The sequence below is a fragment of the Corvus brachyrhynchos genome, unplaced genomic scaffold (assembly GCF_000691975.1).
Source record: "Corvus brachyrhynchos isolate BGI_N302 unplaced genomic scaffold, ASM69197v1 scaffold4, whole genome shotgun sequence".
NCBI classification, from domain to species: Eukaryota; Metazoa; Chordata; class Aves; order Passeriformes; family Corvidae; genus Corvus; species Corvus brachyrhynchos.
Genome location: NW_008237878.1, coordinates 5,006,534 through 5,029,403, shown reverse-complemented (window position 1 = coordinate 5,029,403; position 22,870 = coordinate 5,006,534). Strand labels below are relative to the sequence as shown.

At 36.9% G+C, this 22,870-nt stretch overlaps 1 protein-coding gene across 1 annotated transcript in view; it reads left to right on the top strand.

Moving 5' to 3' along the window:
• The window catches only part of DENND6A (DENN domain containing 6A), a gene marked incomplete at its 5' end in the record, with an annotated part of 28,091 nt that extends 6,474 nt beyond the window's left edge, over window positions 1–21,617 (top strand). Inside the window, 19 exons of the mRNA XM_017732503.1 lie at window positions 2,535–2,573; window positions 2,680–2,722; window positions 5,430–5,542; window positions 6,536–6,616; window positions 6,989–7,094; window positions 8,200–8,279; window positions 9,724–9,786; window positions 10,504–10,559; window positions 10,898–11,020; window positions 11,199–11,294; window positions 13,333–13,427; window positions 15,161–15,226; window positions 15,317–15,381; window positions 16,025–16,114; window positions 16,821–16,874; window positions 16,961–17,070; window positions 17,638–17,740; window positions 19,217–19,291; window positions 19,769–21,617. Of these exons, the coding sequence (XP_017587992.1) occupies window positions 2,535–2,573; window positions 2,680–2,722; window positions 5,430–5,542; window positions 6,536–6,616; window positions 6,989–7,094; window positions 8,200–8,279; window positions 9,724–9,786; window positions 10,504–10,559; window positions 10,898–11,020; window positions 11,199–11,294; window positions 13,333–13,427; window positions 15,161–15,226; window positions 15,317–15,381; window positions 16,025–16,114; window positions 16,821–16,874; window positions 16,961–17,070; window positions 17,638–17,740; window positions 19,217–19,291; window positions 19,769–19,900 (1,590 nt within the window). The remainder of the gene's footprint in view (window positions 1–2,534; window positions 2,574–2,679; window positions 2,723–5,429; window positions 5,543–6,535; window positions 6,617–6,988; window positions 7,095–8,199; window positions 8,280–9,723; window positions 9,787–10,503; window positions 10,560–10,897; window positions 11,021–11,198; window positions 11,295–13,332; window positions 13,428–15,160; window positions 15,227–15,316; window positions 15,382–16,024; window positions 16,115–16,820; window positions 16,875–16,960; window positions 17,071–17,637; window positions 17,741–19,216; window positions 19,292–19,768) is intronic.
• Window positions 21,618–22,870: the final 1,253 nt, after the last annotated feature.

The following is a 22,870-nucleotide window of genomic DNA, read 5'->3' as shown; positions in this document are numbered from 1 at the left end:
CAGCTCTTCTCATGGTGCTGCTTGTGCTGTCAGCGGGCCCTTGTTAATGGTTTGCATTAATAATGGTTTGCGTGCCGAGATTTGTATGAAGTACATCGTCGGCTTTCGTTGCATACGAATAGTGCCGATTTCCATGACATCTAGGTGTTAAAAAGCGTGATAATAAGGAGAATGTGAGTGGTCTTCATAATTAACAGCGTTCTCCAGGTCACTGAGATGTGTGAAAAGGTTCTCTACAGGTTTGAAGAGTTTCCCTTCAACACAAGCTGGATGCCGGGCCGTGGCAGTGTCACAGCGGCGGCTGCGGCTGCCAGCTGTGCTCTCTGTGCAACGGGCAGGACAGCTGTGGCACTGCTTTGGGAATGCACCGAGGGCACGGGCAGGACAGCTGTGGCACTGCTTTGGGAATGCGCCGAGGGCACGGGCAGGACAGCTGTGGCACTGCTTTGGGAATAGGCGCCCGGGGCAAGGGCCGGGCCAGCTGTGGCACTGCTTTGGGAATGCGCCGAGGGCACGGGCAGGACAGCTGTGGCACTGCTTTGGGAATGCAGCGAGGGCACGGGCAGGGCCAGCTGTGGCACTGCTTTGGGAGTGCGCAGGGAGCTCACAGCGCTGAGAAACGGAGAGAAGAACTATCGTTCGCATCAGTTTTCACATCCTGTTTCACCCTGTTCACCATGTGACTGCGCAGCAAACTCTTGGTCTGCTGGGAAAGTTTTTTTCTTTGCCTCGCCTTGAAGGGATGCCAGCATAAATGCATGGCAGACTAGCCTAAAATTCAACTAATCCAGCTACTATAATATGTAAAATACATAACTGTTCACCAAAGATAAATGCAAATAAAACGCCAGCATACTGTGCTAATTATCTGAGTTCTCTTCTTGATGTTATAAGGTGGTGTTAACAACAAAGACAAACGTTTCTGTGTAACCTGTGGCTTGGGCAGCTGCTGTGCCCAGTGGCTGAGGGAAGCACGGCCTCTGTCCTGGCTGCAGACCCCTCTGTTGACAGGCACATTGATTTAACTGGATGCCTAAAATGGAACTTAAAATGTTTACAGAACTAAGGCCTGGGGTTTTTTTTCCACAATGTAGCTGCAGGAAGAATAATTAGTTTTCAGTTTATATAGGAATTCTGGGAAGAAACACCTGCTAGTGAGGAGAAGTATGCATTCAAGTCTGTATGCCAATCTTCTGATTAAATGTGGATAATTTCAGCATCATTCAGCTACTGAGAGAGTTACATTTAGTGTATTTCTTAGCATAAGATAGCAAAGGAAAATATTCAGAGTTGGAAAAAAGATGGTTGATGGGTTTGCTACATGCAGAATGCATGTGTTCCACTCGTGTCTGCTTTCAGCTTTAGTTGCTGAAATGCTTTCCTTCATAATGTCTTAGACAGCTGGACATCATTTGGTAGGAGACTGAGGGGAAAAAAATGCACTGGAGACTTTATGGCTGGGGGACAGAAAGGTGCTTAGTCAGAGATCAGCCAGTGGGTATATTTGTTGTTTTCTATAGAGCAGGATAGTCTTATTTTATCAGGAGATAAATTTACTTATATTTGTAGAACAAGATTAAATGAGATGAGGGGGTGTTAGCTGTATGGTAAGATGAGGACTCTGCATGGAGCTACTGTTCCTGCATTCTGAATTTCCTGGACTAGGTCCCAGTTTTGGGAGCTCTGAAACCTTTGAAACATAATCCTGGAATTTATTTCAAATTTCATTTGCTTGCAAGGTAGCCACTCATTTCAGTAGTTTTGGAGTGGGTTGTTTTGAGGACCTTTTTAGGTGAAATTTAAGTATCTGAGGTTTGTCCTCTTTCCTGTATATTCTGTTCTCACTTGCTTGCATAATCACTGATTTTGCACATTCTTTTTTTTTTTTTTAAATAAAAAGTGTAATGTATGCTTCCACATCTTACATTGTGTTGCATCACTTTTGGTTTCTGTGTTGCAAAAACTTTTTACATTATCTTTTTTTTTCTGTAAGTACAAAAAGCCATGCCACTGAGTTTATTCCTTGAGCTTTCACAGTTGTCATTAGGGGCTAGTGTTCATCCTCCAAGAGTTAGTATTAATATAGAGGGTGTTTTGTGGCTGAATTTTGGTTACTCCAACCTAACTTTTGATTGCAACAGATTTCAGACACCAGTGTGTGTTTGCTTTAAAGGTAATAATCTAGTGCATTTTGCATGTACAAGTTAAATCTAAAAGATGTAATCTTGCTCTCCTTTGAGACCTTTTGCACGAAAAATCTCAAGTACTCTGAATATACATTCTGAATACACCTTTTTAAATGAATGTTTATGGTCTCTTAACTGGCATCCAAAATACCTTGTAAAGATGGGTGATCAAGAAAGCTTAAAAGCATATGAAGATAAGAACTGAGACATAATATTAATAGCTTACAATTGAAAATGTCCTCAGGCTAGGAAGGTGTTCAAGGGTTGTATTGTTAAAATATTTGATGGAAACTTACTGCTTATACCCAGCTTGTTTTCAAATAAAATAATACTATTTTCTTCTTGTAGGTAATATATCCTCCACATTCCAAACTCACAGATAAAGAGGTAAGTCATGGTTGCTGTATATAATTTGGTTTTAGCTTAGGAAATATATAAATACATTATATCTCAGGAAATATAACAGCTCTCTTTTCTTTTCCCTACCTTTTAGAAAACCAATATTTGCTATTTGTCTTTTCCAGATTCTAATTCGGGTAAGTGCTTCCTTTACTCTGTAGTCATCTGTTGTGGGACTAAACTGTGTTAAAAAAGATAGAATTTGACAGGATGTATTCTGGGCTTTAGATCAAATATGTATTTATATATCTTAATTAATATTTCAATACAGAAATGTTGTAGCTAAGGTTAAATATAAAACTGCAACTGTCTGCATTGCAGTAAGGTTTGAGGATTCTTCTCCGGTTTATGTAAGTGTGTAAGACCTTCCAGTGACATTTGTGCAGACGTTTCAGAATACTTGGCAAGTAAAGAATGAACATCTTAATTTTGCTCTTTAAACAAAATAATAGTATTGTCACTGTAGAAAGGAGAGTAGACACGGAATTTGAAGGATTTAATAAAACAAATGGAAGTATATGGAACCCTCTTCTCATGAAGCACTAAATATTTTCTAAGTTCATAACAGTGAATCTGACTTTTAAATTCAAAAGCATTTAGAAAGAATGGTTGTGAAGGGAAAACCTCAGCCATCTTCTCCATTCTTGCTGTGCCTGTGTGTGGTCCTGCTTGTTAATTATTCCTGAATCTAAACTTCGGCTCCCAAAGAGAAATTGGGGCATGTGGCTGATGGGTTGGACCACCTGCAAAAAGATATGGCAGAAGTACAGACACTCACTTTCACGTTTATTTCTATACAAAAATCAAAACCTGCAGGACCAGCCTTGTGCCTGTAACTGCACTGACTCTGCTTGTGGATGCTCTGCAGTGTAACAGCTTGGACAGGGGGTGATGCAGATTTGTGCTTTTAATGTGTGTGAGCTCTCTCTTATGTAATTTATTATAAAGTATTTTGGCTAGTTTTTCTCCTTTGTCTAAATGTCATTAAAATTAAGATATTTTCTCTGCTGTTGCTATTCTGTATGTAAATAGAGGCAGAGCTTCTTTCTGTTATTGAAAGAGAAGATGAATTAATGATATCTTCTCACTACTCTCATTGTTAATGGTTGTATCTTCAGTCTTTAAAAGGTGTCTTGAAGGCACAAAATCATGTGTTAGTGACGAAGGTTGCTTTCTTAAAAATTTTTGGTGTATTTTTTCAAATAAGAGTGTAGTAAAGTTGCTTTAGGCAGAATAGGTAAGGAGGTTCTACTTTCAGCAGGGAAAAATCCCACTTTTTTGCTTTTTATAGTGTCCCTATTAAGAACTGTTGGTTCTTGATCAATCTTGGTAGGCTTAAGTTTCAAATGGTGTAGGAGGGGTTCCCTGTGTAAAACCTGCCTTCCACAAGGCTGGAAGTGCATCCTGTCTGGTAGGATTTATTTTTTCATCATAGGCCTTAACATAAAAAAGAAAGCTTGATGTAATATAGCAGTGAAAGAAGTTATTAGCTTGCAGCTAAATGTGAGGTCAGTCCATCCCAGGTTTTCATGGCTCAAAAGGTTAATTCAACTTCTTTCTCTTACAACTACAAAGAGATATTATTCCAGTACTTGTGGCTATGAATTTAGAGGGGAAAGTTGTTTTAGTCAGCTACTAGATGATGACACTCTTTGTGGTTTTAAGCTGAGTTTCCCAGTACAGTTATCCTTAAAATAATGCTTGGACCTTCTCTGCATGGGTAGAACAGACATTTACAGACACTTACCAATCTTTTCTGGAAGAGCTTGCTACATAAGAAGACATGATACTCTGAATTATATTTCAACACATTAATGATTAAGGGTAATTTACTTTTAGGTCTTCTGTGTGTAGGTTTATATAGTAGTTTGTGAGGTATTTTCTTTGGATGAAGGGAACAAGCTTTGAAAAGTTGAAGCAAATATTTAGTGCTGTGTTATTGTCATGTGCTGTGGTTTTTCTTCTTATCATTGGATCTGTTGCTGAGCACTTGCTTTCACTATCTATTTGAATTAGATAGTTATCCCATCACACCATGTTTTGCTGCTTTTGGTTTTGTCTTGGTGCATTGAGGGTTTCTGACTGCAGCTTCAAGGGGTTCTGAGACTCAGCTGGGTGCTCTGGGCATGTCAGTGTTGCTCTGCACAGCCAGTGCCTCTGACTGAGGGGCTGGGCTGTCTGTGCTTGCTGTAGCAGAATGTGTGTGACTGAAAGAGAAAATGAAATTGAAGTTTCAAGTCTGGTGAACAGTTCCCTGGAGAATTAGTTACATTTTTCTTTAAGAATTTCATTTTGATAGAAATGAAGGAAAACTTCACTCCTTGGGGATATTACTGGGAAGTCCTACTCAGTTTCACTTAGTTTTCAGCAATTAGCTTTGCAGCTTTCAAAATGATGAATCCTAGACCTGCCTGTGGATTTACAGATATCAGCATAATGCACTCCTACAGTGTGACTTCTGTGTGAACTGTATGGTGTCAAAAAAAGAGGCAAAGTGCAGCCATTTAGCAGAGGAACGACATGGCTAAGATGATGAAAACTATACAGGCATACCGATGAAATGGGTAATGCCAGTAGGAGAACAGCCATTTGACCTGTTTGAGGGCATGATAGTCACTGTGAGGCAGTGACTTTCTTTCCTTGTTGTGGACAGTATATTTACTGTTGCCAAAGGTGCCAAATTTTTCACTTATAAAATTATGAAGATACAAATGTTCACAAGAGCAATGCAAGATAAATGAACCAAAACTCTGATACCTCTTTGGCTGTAAGCAAGTGCTCACGTTAAACAAGGCTCAAACTCAGAACACTGTCTGTTTGTTGTTTATTTCTTCCCCCATGTAGGTTGTCTTGGGGACACACAGTTTTGTTTTAGATTCCGACGGTCTCCTGGAAGGAAGGTCTCATTGTGTTGTTTTCTGGATCAATTGGATAGAGATCTACCAGTTTACTTAAAGGTTGGAAATGAGAAAAAATGAAGTTAAATTTCTTTTGGGTAATGTTAATTTGTGGGTCTTCACCTTTAAATATAATGTTTGAAAAGAAAAATCTCTGAACTGGATGTCCTGAAAGTCAAAACTCATGTTTGTTGTAGCATGTTATTATAATTATAATAATAATTAGTTTCATTAACTATTCTTTAAGTTTTATTAGTATGGATTTTCGATTACAAGGAATTAAATTGAAGCCCAGATCCTATTTCATTATTGACTAGAAACCTGTAGATCAAATTGTAAGAACCATTACTGCTGTGGAAATACGAAGTGCTTAATAATGTTATTAAAAAAAAATCCAAGCAACTTGGGCTATCTCTCTGAGTTTCCACCCTTCACTTTTTGAAGATGGAGCAGTTACCTAAAAGAGGTAGCGGCCAAAAGTTGTTCTCATCATGTCCATAGGGAATATTGAGGCCTCTGGAAGCCTGATTCTCAAACTCAATTTAGTTCTGTTTATGTGGCCAACACTTGAATTCCTGTTTGTAGGAAGGGTGAAGCTGATGTCTGGTCTTTGAAATGTGAGAGCCTACTTCTGTAATATTCCAAGAATCTTTTGTAAAACTAGTACATTGAAAGACTAGGTTTTATCTCTTCAAGTCAGGGCTTTAAGGTTTTTAACTGCTAAAATCTTTTTAGCGCTACTTTGCAGAATTGTTAATGCTGATTTATTCCTCAGGAAATTATTTCTATTTTTGGTTTCACAGTGTGTCTGGAGAATGTAGATATAAAAATAGTAAAGCCAGAAAGCACAGCTGTTTCCACACACTGAAGTTTTCTCTTTGAAGTACTTACTGAAAAAAGATTATGCCAATAAACACAGTAATCCTTCTAGTTTATTGTAGCTAATCAACTTTGGAGCTTGCAGGGGAATAGGCTTTTAAACTGTCTGTTGAATGCTTCAGAAAGGGGGGCAATATCAGGTGGTTGTATTGAATTCTTTCCTTTCTTTTGCAGAAAGATTCAGCATATTACTATGGCTATGTGTATTTCAGACAAGTTCGAGACAAATCATTAAAAAGAGGCTATTTCCAGAAGGTAATTTCAGTTCTTTTAGGTAAATATTAATTTGCAAATTAATTATTTTTCAGTGACTGCAGAGGAACAGGAAAACTGTCTTGCTCTCTAACTAAATTAGTTATTAATTTATGTTAAATTGGTCTAATTTTACATCAGCTGTGCTATGTTCCAGCTCTACTGTCAGAAGAGATAGTTTTGTGTCTGTGTTTAAAAACAAAAAGTTGGGAAGTTTTGGGGGTTGTTTGCAGTTTGTCTGTAGTCAGATGTGTCGTTGGCTTGCATATGTGAGAAAAGTCACACTTGGTGTTGTCTGAGGGGAACAGGTGCAGTAGAACCAAGGGGTAGTGTTAATTTGAAATTGTGTTTCTGTTTTGTAACTCCTTATTCCAGTCGCTGGTCCTCATCAGCAAGCTGCCTTATGTCCATCTCTTTCGTACCATGCTCAAGCAAATAGCGCCAGAATATTTTGAAAAAAGTGAAGCTTTCCTGGAAGCAGGTACTGATCTTACAACGGAGCTCTTACACTATCACATACTTGTTCTGGAGAAATAAGCAACACTGTTGTGTTCTAGTTTGTGGTTTTGTCTTCTTGCAGGGTAGAGGGTTGAAATTTTAGCAAACTGGCTTGACTTCTAGATCACTGAACAGAGCTAATTGAATTCTGGATCCTCCCTGGGAGAGTTGGAGGTCCTTCCTGAAACACATCTAGGGTTGTGTGTGTTTCAGGACCAGCTGTTGAGCACAAGGAGCTGATGGCAATCCTTAGTTTGCACTCTTCGTTGCCCAAGTCCTTTTGGGCAGTCTGACAACTTTTGCTAAGCAACTGTACAAATGTCATCTTGCTTGAGGTTTATTTTTCTTTGTGTGTGTGATTTGTTTGTTTTTTGACCAAATGAAAAAAGCAACAGAGCAGCACTGGTAGCAGGTGCCTCAGTCTTACTGCAGAGCTGAAAGAGCTGGAGAAGGACAAATAGGAAAGTTATTTGCTCTTTGCCTGAAAGAGCTCTGTTCTGTGTACTGTGCCTGCCCCATCCAACTTTCTCGCTTTTTTGCTTTCACTGAGCAACAATTTGCATAAACCATGAAGGAATTGCATTTTTCAATCACCTGTTTTCTTGAGAGGTTGTATTATGAGCAAAATAATCAGAAACTATGAGAATTATGTATTATATTCATAATGGTTTACAAGAAAATGCTGGAGAACTTTCTAGCCAAGATAGAAGCCAACTTTTTTCTTAACGGCTGGTATTTATTGGTTCTGCAGTAGTAGCCAATGTACATAAATGTAGGTGTTCTTTTCAAAGTTTTTTAGTACCTACTTTTGTGGTTTTGCAGATAACATTTCTTCAACTAATTGGAAGTCCTGTTGCTACAAAAAATGGAAGACCAGAGAACACTGTTTTCTTGAAATTAAAAACTTTACAGTTCTAATGGAATAATACATAAAGAATGTCTGAAAGGCTGTAAAACTTATTTAGTGTGATCCAGAGACAAGTAGAACAGCTGTGGACTATTAGCACTAATTTAAAGTTGCAGTGTGCACAAAGGTGACTCTGTGATCATGGTTTATAGCTTACAGAAACTCTCATATTTTCTTTCAGTTTGTAGTGACGTTGATCGTTGGCCACCACCAGTACCAGGGAAAGTACTGCAGTTGCCGATTATGGGTGTTATAATGAAGGTAAGTACTCCTGCACTTGCTCTTCTCTGAGGGTGTTTCCCCCACCTTTTACTGTACAGGTCCTCACAGCCTTGTGCCTTGTTTTCATTGTCCTGTTCTTCCAAACAGGAGTTTACTGAGAGCAGTAAACAGATGTTTACTGCACTCAGAGTGAAGGTCTGGAAGATCCTGATTCAGTGCTTTGATTGGGGGGAGGATCTTTTATGGTGCTTAGGTTAATTTTTAATTTTTGTAGATAACAAAAAGCGATGTTTCAGTACAACTACTAATTGCAGTGTCTGTATCATCCCTCTGCAATTTGTATTCTAGGAGACTTTAGTGCTAATTATATTTGTCAAATCAAACGTAAAGTAGCACTTGAAAATACTGAGAGTTAAGTTCCAGTCAAGCAAATTAAATATATTGATGAAAATCATTCTCGTTCCTGAAAGTGGACAAGTAAAAATCATTTTTGGCCCACACAGCAGAAATAATTGCTTGTGCTGTTTATAATTTTCAATGGCAATGAAATATGTCTGAAGAAAACTATTAAAGAAGTTGTATTTAGTGCATGGGGAGGAAGTGTAGAGCTTAAACAGTGGTTAAGAACTGGGCCACTGGGAGTCGTAACATCTCCATATGAAATGCCATTAAATGGGTTTGATGAAATTGGAGGTTATAGCCAGAAGTACCTTCTCAGCAGATGCTCTCAAGTTTATGGTAAGACGTATCCATCACCAGGGAGAGAAAGAAGTTTCTGAAGCTGTTCTGAAAGCAGAAATTTAATAAAACAGTTCTGGGTGCTGGATGATGAGGAGTGTCAGATATATCTTGTTTGGGTATTGCCTGCCTTTATCTCATAAATAATTCTTACCCATGAGAGCTGAAATTGCATTCCTAAACTGAGTAAAACTATAATTACTGCCCAGTGATACTGTGTCCCTGTTTTCTTACTCTGCTTGGGCAGTTTTAAGTGTTGTGTGTAAATGACATCCATTTGTGCATACCACCCTCCAGTATGACCACATTTCTAGTACTCAGGACTTACAGATGCAAACTGTGAGACCAGAGAAGTATATTTGTGTTCAGACTATTTGGATTCTGCCTCATTCACCAGAACATCTTAATGTTTTAGGAGAGGATTTTTTCTAAAAGTAATTCTGTACCGTTTTAAACCCCCAAGACCTTATTTCAGATCATTCTTTCCAACATTAGAGGTATTTTAATTGAAATTACAGTAACAAGTTTGACTTATTTTACCAATAGTCTCTTTTTTAACTAGAGTGTTATTTTCATATTCTAATATTCAATTTGCAATTGGAAATTCTGTAGGTGGAAGTTCTGTAAACAAGCATCATGCTGCAGTATATCCTCTCTAAATATTACAAATTATCTCTAAGTCAGCATTTTAAGTATCTGCTGGATTCAATACAGGGGAAAATAAATCTTTCTTTTTCTTTCCAAGTTGCGGATTCCAACATATCGTGACAAGCCTGGAACAACACCGATAGTACAGAATATGCACCAGGTAGAGATTAGATACTGATATTGTATATAAACCCAGACAAAGCTAGAGATGTGCTTTCATTCTTTTACTTTAAACTTGTTAGAAAAGATTGGTAGCAAATTGTCATACACTTTGATAATAATGAAATCCACAGTCTTTGAAACTTTGAATGGAGGAGTCCAGATCTGGATTCTTATAGAAAGGATATTCTAACCCAGTTACCCTAAGCAGGGATAGATATCCAGGTCCTGGAAGAAGATAGTTGGCTGAAAAAATTACTAACCTGAACAATCTTTTAATGTTTGGATAATTTGGGTTTTTTTGAGGATGAATCTAGAATTAAAAGTCTTTAGTCATAGGAGATGGTTATTAAACAAATCTGTCTGTGCTTTCACGTGCAGTTGTTTAAAACAGCTTCAGTATTTATATCTTTTCTGGACTGAAAGTCACATGCCTGTAAGTTCACGTGCAGTTGTTTAAAACAGCTTCAGTATTTTATATCTTTTCTGGACTGAAAGTCACATCCCTGTAAGTGGGGGGGGGTGTGTGTCTGTCTTGGGGGATATCTTGCTCATGGAACACAAAGGTAGTTGTGGAGATAATGTGCTATATACTGCAGCAGTACATAAATAATTAGGCTATATACTGTCTACTGTCTGTAAGCATTTAAGGGAAACCATTTCATTTAATACCTAGGTGTTCTGATGACTAAAAACCAAGCATTGCGATGTCTTTTAGGCAGATGCTCAGATCTCCATGGCTTTACCGACTGTTCATGAAGTAGATCTTTTCAGGTAGGAGTTTGGGCTGATCTATTCCTAGTTGTGAATTCCCACGTTTTTTGATTATGACAGTTCCTTAACATGTCTCATTGCTTGTATGCGACATTTATCAGTGTTGGTTTTAATATTCTTTTTCTGTGAAGTTTGCCAAAACACAGTTTGGACAATATACAGGCTGAAACTGCAATAAATGAGCAAGTTCATTAAATGTTCCATTTTACAAGAGTATTTTATGTTTTCAAATTACTATTAAAATACTACTCCAAACTTCCTTTTTATCCCTTTATTAACCAGAAGAAATATGTATTTTATGATGTCAAATGTATTAAAATACCTCAATCTGTTTTTAGGTGTTTCTGTCCAGTGTTCTTTCACATTCAGATGCTTTGGGAGCTGGTGCTGCTGGGAGAACCACTTGTTGTGATGGCACCGTCACCAGCAGAGTCTTCAGAAACTGTGTTGGCCCTTGTTAGGTAAATGTAGTACAGCTTCCTAACTAATGTTAAAGGGAGTCAGTGTAACATTGCAGCTGAGTGGACCTTCATTTGATCTCAGTGTGAAAAAGCATTACAAAGTTTAGAGTTGCTTGTGTCTTTCATGAAAGTTTGCACTGAATACATAAACCAAGCTCATCCTCTTTGTACCTTGCAGCTGCATTTCACCACTGAAATACTGCAGTGATTTCAGGCCATACTTCACCATCCACGACAGTGAATTCAAAGAATACACAACTCGCACACAAGCCCCGTAAGTAAATAAAACTCTCTGGGGAAGATGTTGCTCAAAACCACTTCTAACCATAAATTAGGATTAAAATACTGTTAACTATTCTGGTTTTCTATCATTAGAGAATAAGGTTTAGACTTTTTTTTGGTAAGATTTATCTTTCAGTGTGCAGTAAACAACTGATACAAGTTTTCATTCCAGTTAGATAGGACAAAGAAGTTATGAAACAATGCCATAATTAAACTAGGCTTGAGCTTCACTGGATACTTCTCTACAGAATGAGTCAAACTGCAAGTGTGAAACCCAAGAAAAGTTCTTGCTTTTCCATAAGGGTTTGTCTGTGCAACACCAGCTCCAGAGTAGCTCCTTGGAAATTCTGCTGTAATTGTTTTAGTTTTTAATTAACTGCAAAACAAAGTGACTTGTAGAATCCAACATCCATACAGCTGTTTTGTAAAGCTAAGTCAGTTGGTGTCCTAACTGAGACAATTTAAAAATCAAATATCTCTTCACTAAATTTATTAGGTTATTATTGTAAATAATTCAGAAATTAAGCTTATTTTTTTTAAGAATGTGAATGTCCAAAACCAGTGATGTTTAAAACTGCTTTAAGGACACATTTTTTCCTCTTTATTTCTTTTAAATCCTGCTCTTATTTTGAGAGCATATGCCTCCAGTATTTCTTAATACATGTTAGTTAAATGTAGCTTGATTTGGGAATGGAGTGCATATGCTAGATTCACTGATCTTTTAATAGATAAATTTCTTCTAATATCAGAACAGACAGAGGTTGTTGATTTGGATGTTTTGTTTGCTTTGTTGGTTTTTTTACTGTAGTTTTCCTCTCAACTGATGTATTTCCAGAGATAGAGCAGTGGAAAAACACATAAACATAGGCAATATGTTTTAGATTGTGTTCCATGGGAATGGTTACGCAGTATGTAATTTAGTTTCTAAAAATAATTCCAGGAAGAGTTTGGTTAAACTGCATGTGTTTCAAAATTGCATCCACTGTAGCAAAATAGAAAGGTTGGTCACTACATGGATTAGTATTTGAAATAGAGCTGAAATTGCTCTTTCTTATGGAAAACAAACAGTTGGAAAAATTGGAAATAGGTTTTTAAAGCCGTGGATCTAAGAAGGTGAAGAATCCAAATGATGCCAATTCTGTGTATTTTATTACTTTAGTAAGAGGGGGGCAGGGAAACTTAAGGATAGTGTACAGAAAGTGTTAAATTTTGTGATTTTTAAGACCAATCTGACAAAATGATAACTTATTTTTAAGATGGCAGGTTCAGTGAGACTTGTTGCTATATTCCTTAGCTGACGTTTGACTGTAAAATGGGTGGAAACCACTATATTGAAAAATATGTTCCTATGTCATCATATCAGTGCTATAAATCCCAAATTCTGCAGGCCTATGCTGTAGCAGCAGCCCTGTGCTCTTATTGCCTCTTGTTCCCTGGGTGCCCCTGTGTACCCCCCAAGCCAGATGCCAAGCACAGAGCAGACAGAAAAATCTGGCAGGGTGTGAGCTGGGGCATAGTGCTGTTAATGTGTTTGTGCTGCATCACTTGATAACTACTGCTTAAAGCAAGTGGCATATTAAGTGTCTCATTTTCTTAATGACGTGCACATTCAAGCACTGAGAGTTTGTTACAATCAAACCTTGAAAAGTAGCAATTTGTCTTTCAAATATGGGTCAGATTCCTGCTCATTAAAAAAAAAAAAAAAACCAACAAAAAACCAACACATCACAAAACTCCAATAACAGATAATGCCCTGTTCTCGCCATTGCAAATGGGCAGAATTTAGCCAAGTCTAAGCAGATGATGTAATTTTTATTCTTCACTCCCATTTGTACTTTAAGATGCCTCTGTCTTATTTTCTAAAACTTTGAAACTTTGATAAACATTTGTGCTCTTATGTGCAATTTAAAATGTTTCTCTTAAATACCAAAGGAAAATAATTTCAAGTTAAGAATTTAAGTTTACCTTTTGTATTTGTTAGGGCAAAAGCTGTTGCTGTTGTATTTTAAACATTGTCATTATTTTTCTAGGCCATCTGTCATTCTAGGGGTGACAAATCCCTTTTTTGCTAAAACACTTCAGCACTGGCCTCACATTATCCGAATTGGAGATATCAAACTTCCAGGTAAAATAAAAATATCTTTTACAATCCTGTGTGATGGGATCTAACTGTGTGCTTACTTATTTACAAACATACGTAATTATGTTCCAGTAGTTTAATGCTAACTAAATTTTCATGGATGTAAATCTGTCAAGTGAAATTAGAATCTTGACTTCTCTATGTCTTGTCAAATCTAGTATATTAAATGCAAAAGGTAGTAATACTCATTAGTAATAACGTTCTACCTTTCACAGAGTCCTGATTTTGTATCTCTACCAATAAGGTATTAAAATGAGACACAATATATTACTGATGTTAATTTTAGTGTGAGTAGAATGTAATAAATCAGTCACAGCCAGCACAGAACATAAGACCTGTGTGAAAGCTAAGTTTGAATGTTACAGTAATATAAAAAGTTGTTGACAATATTTTGATAATATATTTCTAATTTGGCAATATTCCAGTAATTATTAATTGTTCAGTCTGGATGATTTCCTTACATGATTGAGTAGAATTTTGATGTAATCTTTGTATAACATGTCAATTGCCAGCCTGTAGTAAAATACTGCACCACTCTAATTATTGTATGAAATTCCTGAATGTAGCTGTTTGCTGTGACAGGTTCACTATGCTGTTCTGACAGTGGGAATGCATAAATATGTAGTTAAGATAAAACACCATAAAATTAATTTTTGCAGAAGAAGTTAATTTTAATTTCTGAATACACTGAATTAATTAAGGATTACATACTGTGTTCAATATAATTAGGCAAGGTTTTGCTTTACTTTAAAATACCATGTCTGTCTATGGTCAGAATACCTGTGGGGGCTTAGGGTAGTGTGGGGAGGAGTTACTTCACTGTTGTGTAGTTAATGTTTGGATAGTAGACTCTTAATTAAACTCTGAAAAGCCGTATAAACAGGTGGCCTTCAAATCTGATATGCAGCTTTAAGTATGAAATTGTAGTTTTGATGTAGTTATGGGAAATGCTTAGTCAGGAAGTTCTAGAGATGTATCTGTCTGACCTGTCTTGAAAAATGTATATTTTATTTCTTTAGGGATAAAGAGAGAGCTTCTGATTTTTTTTTTGTTGTTTTTTTTTTTTTTTACATTTTCCCCCACTCTGCAGTTTCAATAGCAATTTAACTGTTTCTAAAGTCAAGCATCCAAATAGATTTAGGAGGAAGGTTCTGCTGAGGCTGCAAGACTGATAGCAGGATTTAGGGTTACTGGTTGGAGCAGGATAAATTGGAAAAACAAAACAAAAGCCCTTAGTATGGCCTATGACAAAGGAGGCTTAAATTAATTTTCTTACAACACTAAATCCGTGGCTACTGTTTTATTTTCCTCTATACAATTTTTAATTTTGCCAAGATACCAAAGATTTTTTCCCAAAAGCATTTACACTAAGGGGAACAAAGGAAGATGGAATAAAAATATGAAATTAAGAAAACAATTATTCACTGCTATATATCCGTATGTTTATTTGGCTTCTTGGATTTGGAAGGTCATCCTTTTGCTGGTTTTGTTTGTGGGGTTTTTTGGTTCATTTTTTGCTTGTTCGTGTTTTTGTTGATTTTCAGGTATTTTGTTTGGTTTTTTTCTTTTCAACAAGGAACCCTTATATAAAGTGAAAAGTCTTATTTGCTGTCGTTCATGTGTGTTCTGGATATGTACTTGGATTCTTGTCAATGCTTCTAATGTTTCTTACAATATTAGATAGGCTTCAAGTAAGATGACTTTATGTGTTTTGGCAGGTGAAGTTCCAAAGCAGGTGAAAGTGAAAAAACTGAAGAACCTAAAAACTTTGGACTCCAAACCTGGTAATAACTTCAGAGTTAAATTGCCAGTGTTACGATTTTAAAAGGCATACCTCATTTCTCCTTTGGCTATATGCTGCTTTTTTTCTTTAGGTGTTTACACCTCTTATAAGCCATACTTGAACAAAGATGAAGAAATCCTTAAGCAGTTGCAAAAGGTAATGGTGCAGGTCACTTCTTAATGGAAACTGGTTTGTGGTGTTTTGTGTACTGTTGTACAGTGTTTTCATTTAAGGCTGCACTTTGTGTAATCAAAATGAAATTGGATTCTGGTTCCTTTTCCCCAGTCATAACTAAATAGATTGATATACACCCTCATTGTAGAAGGGCTGCTGCCTTGTTAGCAGCTTCTATAACCATATGAATGGTAGGACTCAATAAATTAGCTTAATAGTTTAGAGGATTACAAGTATTTATCTGTTCATCTGTTGAGGTTTTCCATCCTCTGCCACCCGCAGTCTCTTTGGTCTAAAAGTCTCACACATGAGGCACGTAAGACTCAGAGCTACCAAATTTTAACTGATTTGCAAACAGTTGTTTATAGAAACGTTTCTTTCCTTGAGTTTCTTTACATGAAAATAAAAAAATCAGTAATTGCAAAGACAAATATTTCTTTACAAAAGGACTTGATGCTACTGCTTTCCTTTCCAGGTTCAGGGTAGGAGGTGCTGTGTGTGGGCTTATGGCAAATGAATACAGAAACACTGGAATAAATATTCATGAAAAGTAAACCCACCACAACTACCTACATACTTTGGAGTAACAGACTGACTGTGTTTTGTTGTTTTGGTTTTTTTTAAGGGAGTACAACAGAAACGTCCTACGGAAGCACAGAGTGTGATACTTCGGCGGTATTTCTTGGAATTGACGGAAAGTTTCATTATTCCATTAGTGAGTTCTTAGACTAATTGAGTTTTTACGTAAGTAACAAGGAGTAGTTTTTCTGGAGTTACCCTAAGTCCAGTAGCTCTCCAGTGTACCCCTGGAATCAAGCCTGGGTCCAGTACTGGGTCCAGCTGGCGAGGCACAGGTGCCTCCTGCTGTCACACCTGACACTTGGCCATGGCCCCACTCCCTGTGCCTTGGACACCTTGGGGCTCTGGCCATGCCTGTGCCAAGCCTTGCTAGAGCAGAGATGGCCACAGCTCAGACACTGTTCCGTGGGTTAGTTCTAACTCTAATGTTTGGGTGAGGGACTCAGAAAATCTCTTCCAAACACTTGATATGAAGTGTGGTTGCTGTTTGGAATCACCCATGATATGAAGGTACCTGTGGACTGTTCCCAAAGGAAAGAGAGATTGTTTACCAGTGGCTGAAGTTCAGGATATAGATATTCTATGTGTATGTTTGCTTCCTGTCCTTCTTTGCCTCATGTCCTTCTTGAACTTTGCTGCCTTAAAGTTCTGGAGTTGGGAAGTACAATCGGTATAAGATAAGCTCCTTCTTGTCTTCTCATGTGGTAAATACGCACAACCGCACCCTGTACTAACACTGAGAAGAGAAAATGCTGTGGTCACAAGCAATAAGTAAACACACACGTGGACTGTGTATCTTTAATACTGGTTATGCAAACAACCTTTCCTTTTCCTTTCCCCAGGAACGTTATGTGGCAAGCCTAATGCCTTTGCAGAAATGCATATCACCCTGGAAGGTAAGGAAGTATAATTTGAATGAGGTGGAAATTGGTGATCGGAGAAATTAAGGTCTGCTAATTTTTTATTTTCTTTCTTTCCATAGAGTCCACCACAGCTGAGGCAGTTTAGCCAAGATGACTTCATGAAGACACTGGAAAAAGCAGGACCACAGCTCACCTCAGGTTTAAAGGGAGATTGGATAGGACTTTACAGGTAATTTATTTCATCAGCATAAAAAATTATCTAAATTAAGACACATCAGTAGTATTAATACTGTTTTTTTCCTGAGCAAACTTACAATCAGGATTGATTTGAATAAGGCTTTCTTTTAGAATATATGCTTTAATAGAAATTGATAGTACTAAGTATACTTTACTTGCCTAAATCTCTTTCTCTGCTAACGTTACAGGTTTCTGTAGATTATTAGATAGTGTTATTTGTGGTTTTATTTCTGGTCCTAGCTTGATTCCTCCTTCCAATAAAACACAAAGATAAAAATTAGGCTGTTTCAAACTGAGCCTTGATTTTTTTTTTTTCCTAAAATTTCCTAATCTTTATTGTGTTTCAGACACGTTCTTTACCTTCTTTTCTCAATCCTTCTCTTAATTAATAGAAGCACCTGTTAATCTCTACTTCAGAATATTACATCTTTTGGAAAGTAGAGAAAGGGTTCTAATACCTTCTTCAATCTCAAATATAATTACATTTGATGATGTAAAAAACCCTGTTACCAAATTGTACTTAAAATATAAAATGTATTTTTCTTTGGTGTTTTACCAGGCATTTTTTGAAATCGCCAAACTTTGATGGTTGGTTTAGGAGCCGGCAGAAAGAAATGACACAGAAGTTAGAGGCCCTTCATTTAGAAGCACTCTGTAATGAGGTTAGAAAAATGTGTGCCTATGATTATATTTATCCTCTTGCAATAAAAATATATTCTCCCACAAGTCAGTTTTACTCCCATTTTCATAGGTTGAACGTGAAATTTTTGACAGTTTTGTGAATTCTGATCTAGTAAAACATGAATTTGTTAAACAAGTACAAGCTAGAACTAACACAGCAAGAGAACAATATGAAATACAGTTCACTTGTCATAACTGTCATCGTTTGTAAAACATAACTTTAGTACTTTTTGGTTTGTTGTATATTTTAAAAATCAAATACACACACCCACCCCCCAAAAAAAGCTTTTTCCTCTTATTTGGTAATATTATTTTGTTCAGCTTCCATCCTTGGCATCCTTGACAACATACTTTCAGTTGTGATATAGTTCGTAGCTTTAAAGGTAAAAATTCAGCGAATTTGACATGCTAATTGACAGCTAATTAGACATGGTTAGTAAATAAGCCTACAACTGATCCACAGTAAGTGAAAGCTGAGAAGTGAAATCTGTTTATATATAACAAAATGCCAGATAAATATTTTTATGTTGTAAGATCCCTTCCTTAATTAAGAAGCCAAAGTGGGTATCAATATAATTTGAGTTAGAACAACCGATAAAGGAATTGCAAGAGGAGAAGACATTGTACAGCTAGAGAGGGAATAGGAAGAACAAAAATAAAGGAAGGCAATGCCACAGCTTTAAAACAAGCAAACAAGATTGCTCTGGTTATTTTTCAAAAGCTATTTGTTGTTATCCCTTGCCTTGTCAATTCCCAAACAGTACAATGTAGCAAATCCAAACAGATTGTTCAAACAGAGCAGCCCAAATAATTTGCAGGTCAGTTATACAACATAGACTCTATCCAACTGTATTTGACATTGATTTAATCAAAGAAAAGGAAATGTGTTACAAATTTATTACCAATTCTGCTTCTTTATTGTTTTTTCTTTTGATCCACAAAAGAAATGTTTCCCTGTACATGAACAAATGTCTTTCATAGGTGAGTCATAAGGGGGTAGGGGAACAGAACTTCCATAAGAAAATTTACTTGATTGTATCTTACTAGTTATCAACTGTGATCTCCTTTAATGCCCTAGAAACAGTAAGCACTGCCCTGAAGTGCTTTAATATTGCATTGTGCTGGCAGTTCTGATTTGCTAATCATTCACTGCCATTTTGCATTGTAGATGCTCTTTTTCAAACTAAACCTGTTTGGCAAGACTTTTTTCCCCCTTTAATTTATTTGTATTGTGTTTGTGTGCAAGTTTGCTATTAGGTGAAGTACTGGGCAAACAGGCAAATAAAGTAGATTTTGCAGCTCACAGTAAAGACAGTGCATGGGTAAAGTGAGGTTAGCAAATGGCATAGGAATAAAGAAAATACCTATTCTGAACATTAGTTATAGCTTAAGACTACTTTTGAAAATTACACATGTAACCATAAATATTTAAACGCTTAATTTTTTTTTAATTTTAGAACTTGGTTTTCTGGAGTCAGAAGCATACTGAGGTAGAAACGGTGGATCTTGTCTTAAAGTTAAAAAATAAACTGGTAAGTAACTGAATTGAACATGACTTAGCTACATAAAAGCATTATATAGTTGTTTTTTCAAGTACATAAATGAAAATATTCTTCTTGATGTAGGTAAAGAGTCAATCATTCATTCAGGCTTTCAAAACAAAAACAGTCAATTTCAGCCATGCCTGAAAAGTTATTTGGCTTCCCAACATCAGCCAGCTATGCTGGAAGCATTGTATTGCTGGGGTTTTTTTTAAATTAGTTGGAACTCTGGAACTGAGCTGAATCCCCAGGGAAGAAGAAAACCAAATTTTCTTTTTATAACTGAAAGTCCACATCAGTGTTGCTCTCACTGTTGTATGATTGCTGAGAAAACCTGCTATTGTCCAAACTCCTACTCAGTCAACAAATGAGGAATTCATTTTCCATATTTTCTAATACATGACTTCAATATTTCTTAAGGTAAACTTGCAATTTTAGTAGAAATCATGTTTTCTGGTATCTTTGCAGTTGCAGGCTGACAGAGAACATCTTCCTGTGAAAACTGACACACTGAAAAAGCTGCAGACACACATCAATGATATTATACTGGCGCTGCCAGATGACTTACAGGACATCTTGCTCAAAACTGGCACAACATGATTTCTACTGGGCTCTTTTGGTGCTGAAAACCAAAAGGCAAATAGTCTCACAGAAGACAGTGGCTTACCAAGTTTGGAACACAGCTCTAAAACATTAACACTACAACTGGACTGTACTAATAGTATAGCCCACTATATCATTTTCACTGTTTTTTCCACTTCAATACCAATGCAACTAAAGGGATTCTTGTGTCTAATACTGTTTGAAATAAGTGCTCTTAAAGAATAATCTGTGGTCATATGAAGCTGTGCCACAGTATAGGACTACAGTGCAGTGCTGGCATTGCAGAATGTTTTCCAATTGGTGCTGCTATACCCAATCCTACTCAGGGGTAGGCAATATTGATCCTGTACTGTCCTGTTGATGTAGTATCTAATTATTTTTCTTTCTTTTTTTGTTTTAGTTTTTAGCTAGTGGTAAGTCCAACTGACAAATTGGTGATTTGGCCAGAATACCTTTTAACTGAGGTATTTTACTAGTAAATCACAGCTTTCAAAACTGTTTAGGAACAACTGAAATTACCAGATCTGTTCTTAACTTTCTGCATTTCTCCTTCTTGTCATCTCTCCAAAATGATACTGATTTGACATCTCTAAAGAAGAGAAGGCAGCTGACAAAAATTTTCTGAAGGGAAGTCTCTTCCACTCAGTGTCAGTTATTAGGGTGCTCTTACATGCCTTAAAGTAATTATATACTAATTTGTGGTTTTAAACTGTTGACATCCAGGATTTCAAGTGGTCACTTGTGTAAATGCAAGCATGTAGTGTTCATCACAGGAAATAAACACTGGTGTTCTAATAGGGATTTTAAAATCGGTGATTTGGGTAGAGTTAGCTGATACACAGTCTGTTTCGGTTGGACATCATACCAGTCAGCTCCTGTTATAATTTGTAACCTTATTATTTGTGGCTTACACTAGTCAAGTGTTTGAGGAGGTGATGAGACTGGAGGGAGAAGATGTTGGCTTCAGCTGAAAAAAGCCTCTGGACAGGTCAGACTGGCAAAAAAATTGTAGCATGAAATTATTCTCTGTATGTGCATACAGCAGACATGCATAAAGAGTAATTTCCTCTTGCATTATTAAGCAACAAGAATGGGATGTTTATCTTCTTGAACAAGTTTCAGTGGTATATAAGAACTCAGCTGTTCCACATGTAGTGTTGTACTTTGACCAGTTTCAAGTACAGTAAATGTAATGCTACTGTGTACACACAGCATATACTTTTATATGTCAAGTGCATCACAGTTATTAAAAAAAACCACTCCGCTTTTAAGCGCTTGGATAGAATTTTTAAAAACTTATGACATAATCCTGCTATAAGAAAATGCTTTTGTATAACAAATATTTCATACCATCTTTCTAAAAATGTCTTATTTAGATATAAAGTGTCACAACTGTATTTTTATGAAAATAATGTATTTTAATACTGTTATGTTTTGTACACAATTACTCATGACCAAAAGTTTAATGTATCACATTACTTAAACTATACCACTTCAGCATTAATTGCTAACTTGAAAAATTTTTTTTTGCACGTCCTGATGAAAAGCATTTTTAATCCAGAAATTATTAAGTGGCCATTCATATCCTAAGTTATCTTAAATATTTAACCTGGAGCACTGTATAGTTCCATGTAAACTGGTAACAACTATGATAACTAGCACATGACTGCAAATACGTATTTTTTTAAACAAAAATAAAAGAGTCTGATTTTTATTTTTTTTTTCTTTGGAAGTTACCTGACTTAGAAAATGGGTGTGTTTGGTTTTTCCCCTCTCCTGTGTAAGCAAAGCTGTTCAGCTTGCAAAGACTGCTGCTTGATGAAGCTGTATGCCTGAGCTGACCAGAAATGTGATGGAGTAGTGTTGTAGTTTGATTATACATCATGGTTGGAATATGACAGAGCTGCAGGATCCTCAGCAAAGGAAATGGCAGGGCCTGGGTTTTAAAGCTAGTGTTCACTTCTAAAGCAAGCATTTGTACTCAAAGCACTGAAATACTGAAAGGTATCTAGTAACAACTCAGACACAGTAAGAATAGGCCAGCTTGGAGATCTAGAAAGTAACTATCCTCAAGTACAGGGAAGCTTAACTTTCCTAGCCAAAAAAAAAAAAAAGCGTAAACACTGAATGCTCTGAATAGAAGATAGGTAAGTACTGGAAACCTAGAACTGCGCTCTTTAGATTACAGCTTCCTGCTAGTTTTCGTAGTTGATCAGGATCATATTAACATCTTAGGTGTGACCTAGATTTAAGGTATGATTTATTATTTTATAAAAATACAACTTTCCATCTTAATAACACCAGGCTTTTGGTTCAGAAGAACAAAATTTAGAACAAGATTTTCAACCTTACCCATAAGCAAAGCTGTGAATACCCCAGCCCTGGACGTGTTCACGATTGTGTTTGGACAGGACACTGAGGACCTAGTGTAGTGGAAGGTATCCTTGTCCATGGCATGGGGGTGGAATGAGATGATCCAACCCTTCCAACCCAGACTATTCTATGGTTCTATGAAAAGAACAGCTTAAAGTGTCTGGCTTAGTAGCCAAATGTTAGGATCTGGTTTGGGAGTATCTTAATAAAGATCATTAACAATATTTTTCTTTAATAGAGGATAAGTAAATACCTTCTGTTACTAGACTGTTGACCCTGGCTGGGTTCAGTTTTACTCCCCTGTTACCTCCCGGTGTCTGGTGCTCCCTGGCCCGTAGACCGAGATCAGTTCGGTGCCACGCTCGCCCTGTGCTGCCGCTCGGGGCCGCGGGGGAGGGTCAGGGCGGGGTGAGAACACCGCCCTGCTGTGCCCGGGGTGCCTAAGAATCATTACTGTAGTAGTGGATAGAGATATACAAATAATAATAGTATAGTAGTAGTAACATATCACAGTGCTGCCTTTTGTTGGTTTGTTTTGGTTTGCTTTTTAGGGGGGGAGGCTGGGCTTGTTTGATTTTTTTAAATTTTTTTTTT